This window comes from Hordeum vulgare, chromosome 3H (assembly GCF_904849725.1).
Source record: "Hordeum vulgare subsp. vulgare chromosome 3H, MorexV3_pseudomolecules_assembly, whole genome shotgun sequence".
Taxonomy (NCBI): domain Eukaryota; kingdom Viridiplantae; phylum Streptophyta; class Magnoliopsida; order Poales; family Poaceae; genus Hordeum; species Hordeum vulgare.
The window spans coordinates 353,732,592-353,746,548 of NC_058520.1; the positions used below are offsets into that span (position 1 = coordinate 353,732,592).

General features: G+C 44.3%; 2 protein-coding genes across 2 annotated transcripts; one reads left to right on the top strand and one right to left on the bottom strand.

Annotated features, from left to right (window-relative positions):
* Positions 1–6,728: 6,728 nt before the first annotated feature.
* Positions 6,729–9,789, top strand: LOC123441756 (protein GAMETE EXPRESSED 3). The gene is made up of 10 exons (XM_045118010.1): positions 6,729–6,843; positions 6,936–7,117; positions 7,219–7,551; positions 7,627–7,873; positions 8,055–8,339; positions 8,434–8,520; positions 8,675–8,707; positions 8,796–8,855; positions 8,947–9,089; positions 9,166–9,789. Exons 1-10 carry the CDS (start codon positions 6,729–6,731, stop codon positions 9,787–9,789), a joined length of 2,109 nt encoding a protein of 702 aa, XP_044973945.1.
* A 191-nt stretch (positions 9,790–9,980) lies between these two features.
* LOC123443843 (kinesin-like protein KIN-8A) lies at positions 9,981–13,662 on the bottom strand. The gene is made up of 7 exons (XM_045120373.1): positions 12,737–13,662; positions 12,075–12,351; positions 11,816–11,866; positions 11,634–11,726; positions 11,186–11,548; positions 10,419–11,096; positions 9,981–10,328 (listed from the first exon to the last, which is right to left on the bottom strand). The coding sequence occupies exons 1-7, from the start codon at positions 13,555–13,557 to the stop codon at positions 10,302–10,304; spliced, it is 2,310 nt and encodes a 769-aa protein (XP_044976308.1). The 5' UTR covers positions 13,558–13,662; the 3' UTR covers positions 9,981–10,301.
* Between the last annotated feature and the right edge of the window lie 295 nt (positions 13,663–13,957).

Sequence of the window (13,957 nt, forward strand, 5' to 3'; positions counted from 1 at the left end):
ACCCGTACAAATGGCAAACCTTGGGGGCGGTCACCGATACCCGTACAAATTGCTCGGGGCAATCTCCACAACCTAATTGGAGACCCCGACGCTTGCCCGGAGCTTTACACCACAATGATTGAGCTCCGAGACACCACCAAGCTTCTAGGACGCCAAATCATCCACGAAGAACAATAACTAGGGTACTAAGTACCAAAGGTAATAAGCTTCTCAAACTTCACTTCCACGTATCACCGTGGAGAACTCAAACGATGCAACTAATGCAATGGCAAGGGCACACAGAGTGCCCAAGTCCTTCTCTCCCAGATCCCACCAAAGCAACTAATGGTACGGAGGAAAATGAGAGGAAGAACAAAGAAGAACACAAAGAACTCCAAGATCTAGACCCAAGGGGTTCCCCTCACTTAGAGGAGAAAGTGATTGGTGAAAATGTGGATCTAGATCTCCTCTCTCTTTTCCCTCAAGAACTAGCAAGAATAATTGGAGGGATTGAGAGTTAGCAAGCTCGAAGAAGGTCAACAATGGGGGAAGAACACGAGCTCAAGAGATAAGGTTCAATGGGGAAGAAGACCCCCTTTTATAGGTGGGGAAAAATCCAACCGTTAAGCCTCACAGCCCGCATAGAGCGGTACTACCGCTCGGTAGGTTAACCAACCATGCTGAGGCCAAAAAGTATGCAAAAAACGGTCCGACGGAGCGGTACTACCGCTAGGGAGCGGTATAAAATTACTACAGCTCCGGGGGCGGTACTACCGCTACAGGAGCGGTACTACCGCTGGCACTAGGAGCACTACTACCGCTGGATACTGAAACTGCTGTAACTTTCGCATACGGACTCTGAATTCAATGAAACCAAGTTTGTTGGAAAGCTAACGACATGGGATAACACAATCTTGATAGAAATATCAATAAGAAGCAAGTGAGAAAAGTCCCATAAGAAAATGGTGAGAACCCTTATTCAAATAAGACCGGTAAAAACTCCCAACATCGAAAACATCATAGAGGATGCATATGGACTCCGTTTTCGATGAAATCGAGCTTGTCATGAAGATGAACATAAGCTCTAAAACTCACAAAGAGAAACACCAAACAAGAACCAATAAGTATGATGCAAGGATGCAAATGGTTTGAGCTCTCAACGAATGATACGATCAAGCTACTCACTTGAGAGCCCCCCGTGACAGTACAACAATCTATCCTAAAACAGAAAACCTATCAAGGGCAAACCTATACCTTGCACCTCATTCTATTGAGCTAGATGATGATGATCTTGGCTTCCTCAAGATGGACCACCTTTCTTGATTGCGTTGGCTTGATGAAGACTAGTTGATTGCTCCCCAATACACACTATGGGTGAGCCGCTCTTCAGCATATCTTCACAAGTCCATTGCCACCACAATGGACGACAAGCATCAAGCATGATATATTCGTGCTGATCCACTTGAACTTGCACACCGCAATCTTGATGACGATCACCACTTGACGTCATCCTTCATGGGTTGTATGAGATCTTCCTTTTGACGCAAGCCCATGGAAGCACACCTAACCCCCACATAGAACTCTCACAAAGACGATGGGTTAGTACACAAACACGTAATGGACAATGCTTACCATACCATTTGATCACTTGATCCCTCTCGGTACATCTTGTACGCTTTGTGTGTTGATCATCTTGATTTACTCTTTGTCTGAGATCTTGATAAACCTTGTGTCTCTATGACCATTCTTTGGATAATACCTTGAATACCATCTTGGTCATCATATAAACTCCTTGAACCCAATAGATGGACTTCAAGAAGTGCCTATGGACAAATCCTATAAATATAACTTAAGGCAACCATTAATCCATAGGAATTGTCATCAATTACCAAAACCACATATGGAGATATATGCTCTAACACTCATCATCTTCCATACTCTTCAGGTGGTGAAACCCTTAATAAAGAGACGTACACTCATCATCTTCCATAATCTTAACAAGTTAGGATTAGCAACATAAAGGTTCTCTAAAATGACACTAGGTGAGCAACCTATATGATGCTACTTACAAAGAGTAAAGAAGCAAGTAAGAGATACTCGACAACAACAACAAATACAAAGTAAATGTAGGAGATAACCACAAGTGGAATCAATGGAGACGAGGATGTGTTACCGAACTTCCTTCCCTTTGACATGAAGTACGTCTCCGTTGAAGCGGTGTGGAGGCACAATGCTCCCCAATAAGCCAATAGGGACACCGTATTCTCCTCACGCCCTCGTAGAATGCAAGGTGCCATGATTCCACTATAGGTGCCCTTGAAGGCGGCGACCGAACCTTTACAAACAAGGTTGGGGCAATATCCACACAATGCTTGTAGGCTCCCAATAAGACCACGGAGCTTCACCACAATGGATTGTGGCTCCGAGGTGACCTCAACCGTCTAGGGTGCTCAAACACCCAAGGGTAACAAGTTCCGCAAGGGATTAGTGGGGGGAATCAAATATCATTTGGTGGAAGTGTAGATCAAGGCCTTCTCAAGCAATCCCTAGAAAATCAACAAGTTTGATTGGCTAGGGAGAGAGATTGGGCGAAAATGAGCTTGTGGAGCAACAATGGAGCTTAGAGAGGTTAAAGGTAAGCTCTAGGAAGAAGAAGATACCTTTATATAGTAGGGGGGCATATCCACCCGTTACCCACCTACCACATAAAAATACAAGCGGTACTACCACTCCTGGAGCGGTACTACCGCTCAACTTCTCACCAACCACGGTAGTACCGTGATACTACCGTGACAACACTTTCGTGGGGAAAAGTATGCGAAAAAGCCCATCAGAGCGGTAGTAAAATAATACTACCGCACTAAGGGCGGTAGTACCGCCCTTGGAGCGTTAGTAAAAAATTACTACCGCACCTGGGGCGGTAGTACCGCTCCTGGAGCGGTAGTAAAAATTTACTACCGCTGTGCCAACGGTACTACCGCTTACCCTTTTCGCATAGACAATGAAAACACACATTGTAGCTCCATTGTAGCCAAAACATAGGAGGGTGCATAAAGAGTGTACGTGAAGATTCCACCCCAACCTTTCCGACGCGGACCCCCTCTTAATAAGAAGACTTTCCTACGACTCAAGACTTAGAAGTGAAACGTAGAAGAGAGTCCGTCTTCGAGAACCTCCGAGGGGCGTCAAGTCATCTTGTGCCTAGAAGAGAATAGTCTGAAATGCTCAAAACACAAGATTAGTTCGCACAACAATTGTCATCAATCACTGAAACCACTTAGGAGAAATATGCCCTAACACGTGGCCATCGTCGCCATCGGCCGGTGGCTATTGGATTGAGGAATCCTCTTCTCTTTCGTGCCTCCTGCTTTTTTGAGGATTTTCCGTGCCTCCTGCTGTGCAATGGAGCCATCCGATGGAGTGACTCGAAGGCTGTACAACGGAGGCCCGATTGTGGATGGGGACGCGGCCCACTTAAATTTACGGAAATTATAAGGTAAGGCCCCGACGCCCATGATACTAAAACAATTTAATGGGCCGATGGCCTCCTGATTGCAGCGACCAAGGACCAAACGACAAGGAATTACTCAAACAGCCCAGTCGGAGTAGATCACCCCTCAAAAAGAAAAGAAAAAAGTCAGAGTAGATCGTTGATTTTCAGCATACTTTCTCGATTTTAAAGCAGATTTCCATGATCTTTTCAATACTGACGACTTGGGTGGCTCGCTGGAGTTCAGATACAATAATCCTAGACATACATAGCCCTGCGGTTCAGATACGATAAGCAACCGCGGTGTGCCCTGCGGTAAAATCGGCCGTGAATGCAACAGTTCTTGAGCCGGCCCAGATCATTCCTCACTAGCGTTTTCTTTGTGCGAAGCCTTGCCAATTTTGCTGCAACGCGCGGAAAATAGGGTTTTCTGATTTTCCGTGCCTCATGTTGTGCAGTGTAGTAACAGTTCGGAGCGTACCTAGGAGCGGGAGTTCTAAGCTTGGGACTGGAGGAGGCGAGAGAAGCGCGGGACGGGGGCGAATAAACGGGGAAGGGGCTCCAACTCCCCGATAACGACAGCGTCGCCGAGCAGCCATACCCCGTGGCCGTCGTCGCCATCGGCCGGTGGCTACTGGATCGAGGAATCGTCATCTCTTCCGTGCCTCCTGCCTTTTTTCATTTTTTGAGGATTTTCCGTGCCTCCTGCTATGCAATGGAGCCATCCTACGGAGTGACTCGAAGGCTGTACAACGAAGGCCCGATTATGGATGGGCACGCGGCCCACTTCAATATCCGGAAATTATAAGGTAAGGCCCCGACGCCCATGATACAAAAAAATTTTGCGGACCGATGGCCACCTGATTGCAGCGACCAAGGCCCGAACGGCAAGGAATTACTCAAACAGCCGAGTTAAAGTAGATCGCCCCTCAAAAAGCAAAAAAAAAATCAAAGTAGATCGTTGATTTTGGAAAACCCTATTTGACAAACGCACAGGGCAGCGACCAACTGGGCCGGCCCATCTCCCTCCTGCACGCAGTTCCGGTTTCTCCTTCATCTTTTTGTCCTTTTTTGTTTTCTTTTTTTCCTTTTATCATTGTTTGCTACTGTTTTTTTCTATGGTTATTTTTTAACATAAGTTCATGTTTTAAAAAATTTCTTGAAATTCAGAAAATGTTCTTGATTTTACAAAAAATGCAATAAATTTCAAATATTTGACGTTTTTCAAAAACATTCATAGCTTCAAAAAATGTTCGGGATTTTCGAAAAATGTCCGTCATTTTCAAAAAATGTTATTGTTTTATTTTTTATTTTTTTCTTCACTTTTGTTCCCTTTTTCCTTTTCCTATTTTTCTGTTTGACATTTTATAATTTTTGGTTTTGAATTTAAAAAAATGTTCTCGTATTCACAGTTCATATTTAAATGTCCGTGCTTCAAAAAATGTTCCTGCTTTCAAAAGGTGTTCATCTTTTGAAAAATGTTCATGTTTTAAAAAATGTTATTGTATTAAAAAAACTGTAAGATTTTTCAAAAAATCCTTTTTCAGAAATTGTTCACAATTTTTTAAGAAATGTTCATATTTTCACATTTTTATAAAAAACGTTCCTGTTTTACCAAAAATGTTTCTCTATTTTTTTTTGAAAAATTGTTCACAAATTGAAAACGTGTTCAAATTTTGTCCGTCAATTCTAAAATTATTCATGATTTTAAAATGTTTGGGAAGTTTAAAAAATATTATTCATTTATTATAAAATATTTGCTGTTTTAAAAAATGTACGTAAGTTCAAAAAATGTTCCTGTTATTAAAAGTATACATAAGTTCAAAAAATGTTCCCGTTTCAGAAATTGTTCACAAATCTCAAAAAATGTTCTTTCTTACAAAAAAATTGTTTTATGTTTGTAAAATGCTCCTGTTTTCAAATTTGTTTATATACTAAAAAATTCTTTATGTTTTCCAAAAAAATTATGTATTAAAAAATTTGTTCGTGCTTCCAAAATCATTCACGTTGTTTTAGAAATGTTATCGGTTTCAAAATTTTGTTCTCAAAATTTAACAAAATGTCTGTCCTTTAAAAAATTGTTCGCTCTTTCAAATTCATTTGGGATTTTCAAAATTGTTCTTCTTTTTAAAATTTTGTTCTCAAGATTCAATAAATGTTCGTGTATTTAAAAAATTGTTCGCGCTTCCAAATTTGTTCACGTTTTTAAAAATTGTTCTCAGTTTCAAAATTTATTCTCAAAATGCAAAAAATGTTTGTGCTTTAAAAATCTGTTCACGCTTTCAAATTTGCTCGGGGTTTTTGAAAAAAATTCTCCTTTTCAAATTTTTGTTCTCAAGATTCAAAAAATGTTCGTGCTTTAAAAAATTGTTAGCGTTTCCAAATTTGTTTACGTTTTTTCAAAATTGTACTCGGTTTCAAAATTTCTTCTCAAAATTTCAAAAATGTTCGTGCTTTAAAAATTTGTTCGGAGTTTTTAAAAATTGTTCTACTTTTTCAAATTTTGTTCTTAAGATTCAAAAAAAGTTCGTGGTTTAATTTTTTTTCATGCTTCCAAATTTGTTCACGTTTTTCTGAATTTGTTCTTGATTTTAAAATTTGTTTTCAAAATTCTACAAATGTTTGTGCTTAAAAAATTTGTTCGCGGTTTCAAATTTGTTCAGAATTTTCCAAAATAGTTCTCCTTTTCAAAATTTTGTTCTCTAGATTTAAAAAATATTCATGCTTTAAAAGATTGTTAATGCTTTCAAATTTGTTCATGATTTTTAAAATTGTTATTCAAAATCGAAAAATATTTTTTCTTCAAATAAAAAATAAAAGGAAAAAGGAAGGAAAAAACTAACGAAAAAGAAAATAAACAGAAAAGGAAAAAAGTAACATGAAAAAAAAGAAACAAAACTGGGCCAGGCCAGTCGGGGCAACCCCTGTGCGGCGCAGGGCTGCCTGCCGCAGTGAGCGGCAGGTAGGAACTCCCGTTGATTTTCAGCATACTTTCTCGATTTTAAAACAGATTTGAACGATCTTTTCAGTACTGACGACTTGGGCGTCTTGCTGGAGTTCAGATACAATAATCCTAGACGTACAGAGCCCTGCGGTTCACATAAGATCAGCGACCGCGGCGTGCCCTGCGGTAAAATCGGCCCTGAATGCAGCAGTTCTTGACTTCTTGTAATGTAATGTAACCACCACCCCGTCCTTCCATCACTGGACAACGCTTGCAGTTACTCGAAAAACTCTTCGTCTCTGGAACCGCGCAGCCATGGCGATGAGGTTGTTGCCGCGCCTATGCCTGCTCCTGTGTTCTCTCGTCGGCGCCGCGCGCTCGTCGGCGTCGCCGGTGCTTCGGAGGCTCAATGCAAGCGCCGCTGAAAACCGTACGACCAATCCCCTTTGCTTGGTTTCTACCGATGCCCACGCACGCCTGAGCCTGACTTGACTGGATGGATGGGTTTTGCTTTGCTTGCAGCCCACATACCACCGGGTGTTGGGCGTGCCCTCTCGGCCCCTCTCATCGGCCACGGCGGCCGCCTCGTCGCTTGCTCCGGGAAGACCCTACTCGCTTTCGAACCAAACGGATCCTTCGCGTGGATCGTTCCCCTTGGATACAACTGTAGACAAGATATCAGCTTGGTTAGCGAGAGGGACAAGGTAAATCTAAATCGCATTGCTGCTGCATTATGAACAAGCTTTTACACTTGTACTTGTACTTGTACTTGGTGGCTGAGAATAAGGTGTGTCGATTTTTGTAGATATATTTGGTGGCAGAAGATAAGGTCATAAAAGTAACTCCACAAAACTTACACACTAGTGCCCCAACATCAGAAGTGTTTTTCAGTCACAGTTCAGCGCCAGGGAGGTCTGAGGAGATCATCGGCCTATCAACCAGCAGCAGCTATGCATCTCTTTTCATCACCATTATGAACCGTGGCCTTTTCTCTTTCTCACTGCGTGACGGGAAGCTACAGTGGAGTGCCGGGCCTGTGGTCGATCGCTTCGGTTACCGTCTAGGCTGCAAGGGCAACATCTCAGTCTGCTATTTCAATTCATCTCCAGTTGTTGATGAATGCGAGGGTACTCTTTATGTAAGGCCTTATTTTTCACTGGGTACTCTTCTCATCTTTTTCACCCTTCCAATTTAATTTCATATGACTGAGCAGATAACAAATACCGAAGGCCAGCTCTATTCCATGTACATTCATAGCCGTCAGTATAGATGGGTCCAAGACTTGAGCTCGATCGACAGAGTGGTGACAATTGCACCGGGAAATAATGGGCGCCTGTACATTGTCCTTCCGAGAAAGTCAACTGTGATGGGGCTTGATGTACTGACAGGAAACATTTCATGGCAGCACAGTGTTGGTCCACTAAGTAATGAGAAAATCTCGCCAGCTGTGGATTCCAATGGTAAATCATCCATTTGGATTTTCAAACATGTTTGTTCCTTCGCTGATTCATTCACATCTGGAGCTGTTTAATTGTCATGGGGCTTTAATTGCTTTTGTTTAACTGCATTCTCTTCAACATTCGTATTTGCACCGACATCTATTTACATGATGATGTGTTTCATATTCAACTGTCGTAACAGGTTGGATGTCAATTGGATCGTTAGATGGGATCTTGTATTCAGTTTCTCCTGATGGTGATATCAGAAAGTTTCTTCAAAGAACAGCGCCTAACTCGGTGATCCAATCAAGTCCAGTCCTTGACTGCTCAGGGTTTTCAGTTTACATCAGCCAGACCATAATAGAGGCAAAATCAAGCCAAACTATCGGTGATTACACCTATGTATCGGCGATGAAGCCATCAAGCATCTTGTTTACTTTGTTGGCTCCAGCAACTGGAACGGTCTACTGGACTGAAAAGTATCCTGGTTTGTTTCCTTCTTTAGATGAAGGTGTCATTTTTGTTCCTCCAAAATGGTGGCACAAAGCTGATTTTTTATTTGGTATTCATTTCCTTACCAGGAGAATTATCGAATTTGTTGTCCCGTAGTGACCTGTACTACTTTACACTAGACGAGGCCATTCTTCTCACTGCTCTATCTGCTGCAAGTAAGTCTTGTTTAGCCCTTGAATCCTCGATTATGCAATTATTGTGCTTCAAGCTAATTGAAGAGAGAAACAGTATAAGGGTAATTGGCAAAGTTATAGTACCTGACATCAACTAATTTGCAAAGCTTTGAGCTCCTGAAATTTCTTGTCACAGGAATCGGCAATACCGTGCAATGCTACACGACAAGTATGATTTCTTTTCTCATGTATCTACTTGATTTTCCATCCTAAATCTGTGTTGTCTTACCGGGTACTTCACCTTTTTGTTCTGCAAGGGCAAAAGATTGCTTGGACTTGCAGACAAGCAAAACCAAAGCTTGTTCATGGTGATCCAGGTGACATTCAAGTTGTGACACTTTTCTTCTTTTGTTGACATTGTTCTGTTAGAAATGCATAATTACTGAGTAAGTTATGTATGTCCATCAGGTGACCACAACCATGTCCTTCTGTTGTTCTTTTTCCAACTCATTGTCATTGTGGTACAAGCGGTAATTGTGCGGTTTTGCTGCATCTTCTGGAGGAAGAAAAAGCTTCAACACAATGACTTGCAAAAGTTCCTGGAAAAGAGGGTATGTGCCCTAGAAACATAGTTTAGGGTGACTTCTGCACTGAACTACGATCTGACCTCTACCTTCTGAAACGCAGCGTTCTCTTCACAGCAAGAGGAGAGTCTTAGGCAAGATTATCTCCGGGTTAGAGCAGAAGGCGGTCGAAGACGCCTCTTCGAACGAAACTTTGGAGCAATTGGGTGAAATGGTGAAAGCCAAGGATGGTGTTGAGAGGAAGCTGTACACATCATACAGTCTTGGCAGGGATGTCCTGGGCTTGAGACAAGGCTCTTCCATATTGCCTCTTTATAATGGAAAGTACAAGAGTCACTCATTTCATGGAGCACAGAGAGAAAGCATTACGGTCTTTAATGCGCTCAGCGACAGCTCTACTTCGGAGGATAGAACAAGCAGTAGCTACTCCAGTGACAGTGCGAGCTGCAGCAGTGGTAGTAGCTTTGAAGAAATGGAACTGGACACAAGGTCCAAGTCAATAGAAGAGGCTGGACCTTCAGAGGATATTGCCAAGGGAGTTCAAGACAAATTGCCGGTAGATGTCGCATCATCGTATCAGGTGTCTATGAATCCGTTGTATGTGCAAGGAGAAAGCAGTAGCAAATCGCCGTCGCAGAGGTTTCCCATGGAGACCATGCGGCACAATATTGCACTAACCAAGAGAATGTGGCTGAAGAGGAGGCGGACTCTGTCCTCAACAAACTGATACTCAACGAATTAGATGAAGTTTAGCTTGCTTGTTTGCCGATGGTAATTATGTTCCTAGAAAACTAGGATGATATTTATTGTGGTTCATTTGTACAAGTTTATCCTCAGATGCATATGGACCTGGTTCCGTTTCTTCTTCTTGCAGGGCGATTCAGATTGCATACAAACATCATTCAGACCAAATTGCCCTTAAACAAAGATTCTTCGAATTTCTCTTAAAGCAAGCACAAACTTTGTAATTCTGTTTTGCCAAATTTGAGCAACATTCGGACGGGAACAGTTACCAAAAATAAATGTTCTCTCCCCTGACCAAATATTTTACACTTTCAATAATTTAAATCGAGATAGAAGCTAATAAAATTCTATGCTGGTTCAGTTAACCCAGGCAAACTGAATTTAATCAACAGAATATGACAAACTCCACTTAACATAGCTGACAAAAAAATAGTAAGATATGAACACGTCTATCCTCTCCTCTGCATGCATTCGTCTCCTGAGGGTCCAGTGCTGCTAGGCTCTTTGGCGTGTGAATCCCGGCTGAAACAAAGTGTAATGCATAACAGAAACGTAATTTAGCCCATATAGAACTAATAAACTCTTGGAGTGACATGAACTGAAGGACTATACCTGAAGTAGCATTGAAGGGGCCCTCGTTGGAGTTTCAGCAGCTACATGGCTCCGAGTCTTCCTCCCATTTCCAGCAAGAACTGAAGGGCTCTCGCCTCCAAAGTCCCAGAAGGTACGCTTCTTAGCCGTGGGAATAGGTGACGTGAACCGGTGGCTCGGGCTCTTCAGCTCGCCTGCATCTTTCTCGGCCTTCCGTAGGCTTGCCCTTCTGATCACCCTTCTCTCAGCTGTTGCTGATTCAGGGTCATTTGAATTCTTCCTGTTGATCAAACCACGGATGAACTCGTCCCTCTGCTTGAGCTGCAGAAAGTGTTCCCTCTTCATCTTCTCGATCTCGGATTCCAGGGTCTTCACTTTCCTCTGCAGATCCCGGACCTGTCCAATGTCTGCTGGCCTCTTAGAATTTGGTGTGCTGAAACAACTCCCGTCTAAAATAGACCGCTTCGCCTTTCTTTGTGTTGAGCATGGAGTGGTGGTAATGTGAGGTGAGGGGGCAGCTTGTTGTGGCGAGCCGTTGGGAGCAAGTGACTGAGCCTGAACAGTGAGTAGCTTATGTTGCTGCTTCACCACCTGCTGCCTCAGCTCACTATTCTCCTTCTGAAGCTCCAATACTAGCTTGGCCTGCTCAGTATCAGAATCTGGTGCCTTGAAAACTTCCTCATTCCCAGCGGTCAATGGCTGAAAATCACAAGATTATTTCACGTTATCATGAGTTATGTTCAGTAGAATGTTGCAAGATTAATGTTCATACAACCGTATTTTCAGACCTTTGTTTTTATCTCCTTGGCACGATCAGCCCAATGAAGGGTGTTCTGTGTCTCACCAAAGGAAAGATTCGAAGGGCTGATGTTTGCAATCATGACAGTGTTGCAGGACCCCCCAAGAGAATCCTTGAGGAGCTGGGTCAGCTTGGAATTGCGATATGGTACATGCTTCTTCCCCTCCACAAGAGCATTGATGCAACTGCTGAGTGCAAGGAGAGACCGATTTATGTTTGCTCCTTCGAGCGACCTCTGTGAGCGTTGGTCAGTTGCTATAGCCCTCTCTGATCCAGCAAGATCAATGAGTGAGAGCTTTCCAACTCGTGTTACAACACTAGTTCCATCCATGTATCTATATTCCACGACAACCTACAAAATTTGCAATGGTTTACATTTACGCAGTTTTCAGGACCGTGTTTTTCAGTATTAGTGAAAGTGCATGATAGACATTCACCTGTAGTATTGCATGGGAGCGCGATGAGGTCTCATTAACTCGAGTTGGTTCAGTTGTTCTATTCTGGTTGCCTTGCTGAAGTAATTCCATAACCTGTGATGAACAGAGATATTAGTTAAGAATGTTATTAACATTTCCATTGCCAACTGCAAAGCAATAGTAACTAAGGAAGAGCTTATCACTTCATCTGTAGAATATGCTCTATATTGTGTAAGACCGGCAGCAACGGTTCCCTGGAATGCACAATACACTTTTCTGTTAGAATACTCATGATAAGAATGGATCATTTGGCAACATAATATACTTTTCGTTCTATTCGAACTGATTAATTTTACAGTACCAGGAGGACTACTAACTTGGTATCACCAAGAATAAAGTAAAATTGTTCAACAAAAGCTTGCTTCATTGGCTGGAAGATAGTTATAGGCTAGATTAGAATACCTGCTGCTTGTCTTCTCTCAGAAGGAGGGGTCTACCAGGAGATAGCAGGTCCCTCACTGTCTCATTGTAGACCTCAAGGTACGACAGCTGAATGGAGTGGCTGCCATCATAGCTCCTCTGCCTCACCTTCAAGAATAAATCCTTGATTGCCAGCACCATTACCCCAGGGTTTTCCATGGTCCCCAGCATTGTATAGGTCTTCCCAGCCCCTGTTGCTCCATAGCAGAACACGGTCCCATTCCTCCCTTGCAAAACACCTTCCACAAGATCTGCTGTTCTGCAATATCAGAATGGAGGATTGGAGTCATGTTAAATGCCAGGGGAGTGCAGGAATGCAATTGAGCAATACATTACCATCGATTTGCCGTAACAGTCAAGAAACTAGCTCACTCCTGTAACCAATATCTTACTCTCGCCCAACATTTGACAAATACTACCACTTGTATAACCGATTTGTCAACTATCATGAAATGTGCCTCCTACTATCGAATCTAGTCATGAAATACTATGCAGATTCATCACTTCCAAATTCAAGATCACAAACAACGGCATCTTCCCATATTGTTTCTTACTACTAAGATAACCAAATAATTGTTTGAAACATGTGCATCGCAAAGAAATTGATTGAAGGCATGATATGGTAGCGCGATTCAGATTCTTACGAGGTGCTATAGACTTCGGCCTGCGCCGTGGAGTCCGGGAAGGAGGCGTCGAAGCAGAAATGGCGGCCTCGCACGCGCTTCAGGCGGAGGTAGTCGTTCTCTGAGGCCAATTCCGTGAGGTACACGTCCTTCTTGTTGACGATCTTGACGCAGGTGTTGGACCCGGCCTCCTTCTCCTTCCTGGACATGGGGCGCAGCCTGACGAACACCAGGATCCGGCTCCCTGTTGAATCGGCATTGGCAGCCCCCATCTCCCCTAGAGCCTTGAGCTTGCCGCCGATGCCTCCTCCAAGTGAGAGCTTCCTGGCCTGCAGTGCGGGGAGAGCCGGCGCCCCCTTCTTGACGGGGCAGGACATGACATTGGCGGCGTGGGCCACGTTCTCCTTCTCCCTGGGCTCCGGCGGCCGCGAGAACACGACGACGTTGCCGTTCTTGGAAGGGGGCCGTGCGTCCGGATGCCCCATGTTCTCCCTGAGCACCGCCGCCTCGGGGAGCGGAGCAAAGGCGTCGCGGTGACGCTTGGCCCCCTCCCCCTCCCCAGCGTTCTCGTCCCTGTCCTCCCCGACGTTGGCGTGTGGGATGGTGCGGCTGCGGCGCATGGCGGCGCCGGCCTGCGAGGAGGCGAGTATCTGCTTGTGCTGCTCGTAGAAGAGGTTGAGCTCGCGCATCTTCTCCTTGAGCCCGTGGTGCGTGTTGGTGAGGAGCGACGCCCGGCGGCCCGGGGCCGACATTGGCACCCGCGCCGCCGACGAGCTCCACGGGTGCGCGCCCAGATCGCCGCCTTTGGTGGCGCTGGCCTGCGAGCGCGTGGACACCGGCATCTTCCTCAGACAGACAAGATCTGGTCAGAAGCTCGACCTGAGCATGGACGAACCCAGCAGCTCACCCACTCGCACAACTTGCTGGAAATCTCACAAAATCCTGGCAACAGAGATGCACTAACGGCCTGAAATCGGAGCAAGATCTCGAAATTTGACCGAATTCTGGGTTCTTGATCCGGGGAGAGGCGAATGAAGAGAGAGAGGCGTTGGTGGCCAGTGTCTTGTAAAGTCGAAACAGTGGTGGTGGGGAAGCTGGGGAAGGGGGAGGCCGTCGGATCGGAGATGGACACCGGATGCGTGGCCGCGGGTTTGAAACCTCGGGGAGGGAGGGAGGAGGAGGAGGCTGCAACGGTCGGGCATAGGCGTTCTCGCGGCGTGCCCCTCGCAGCCAACGGTCGAG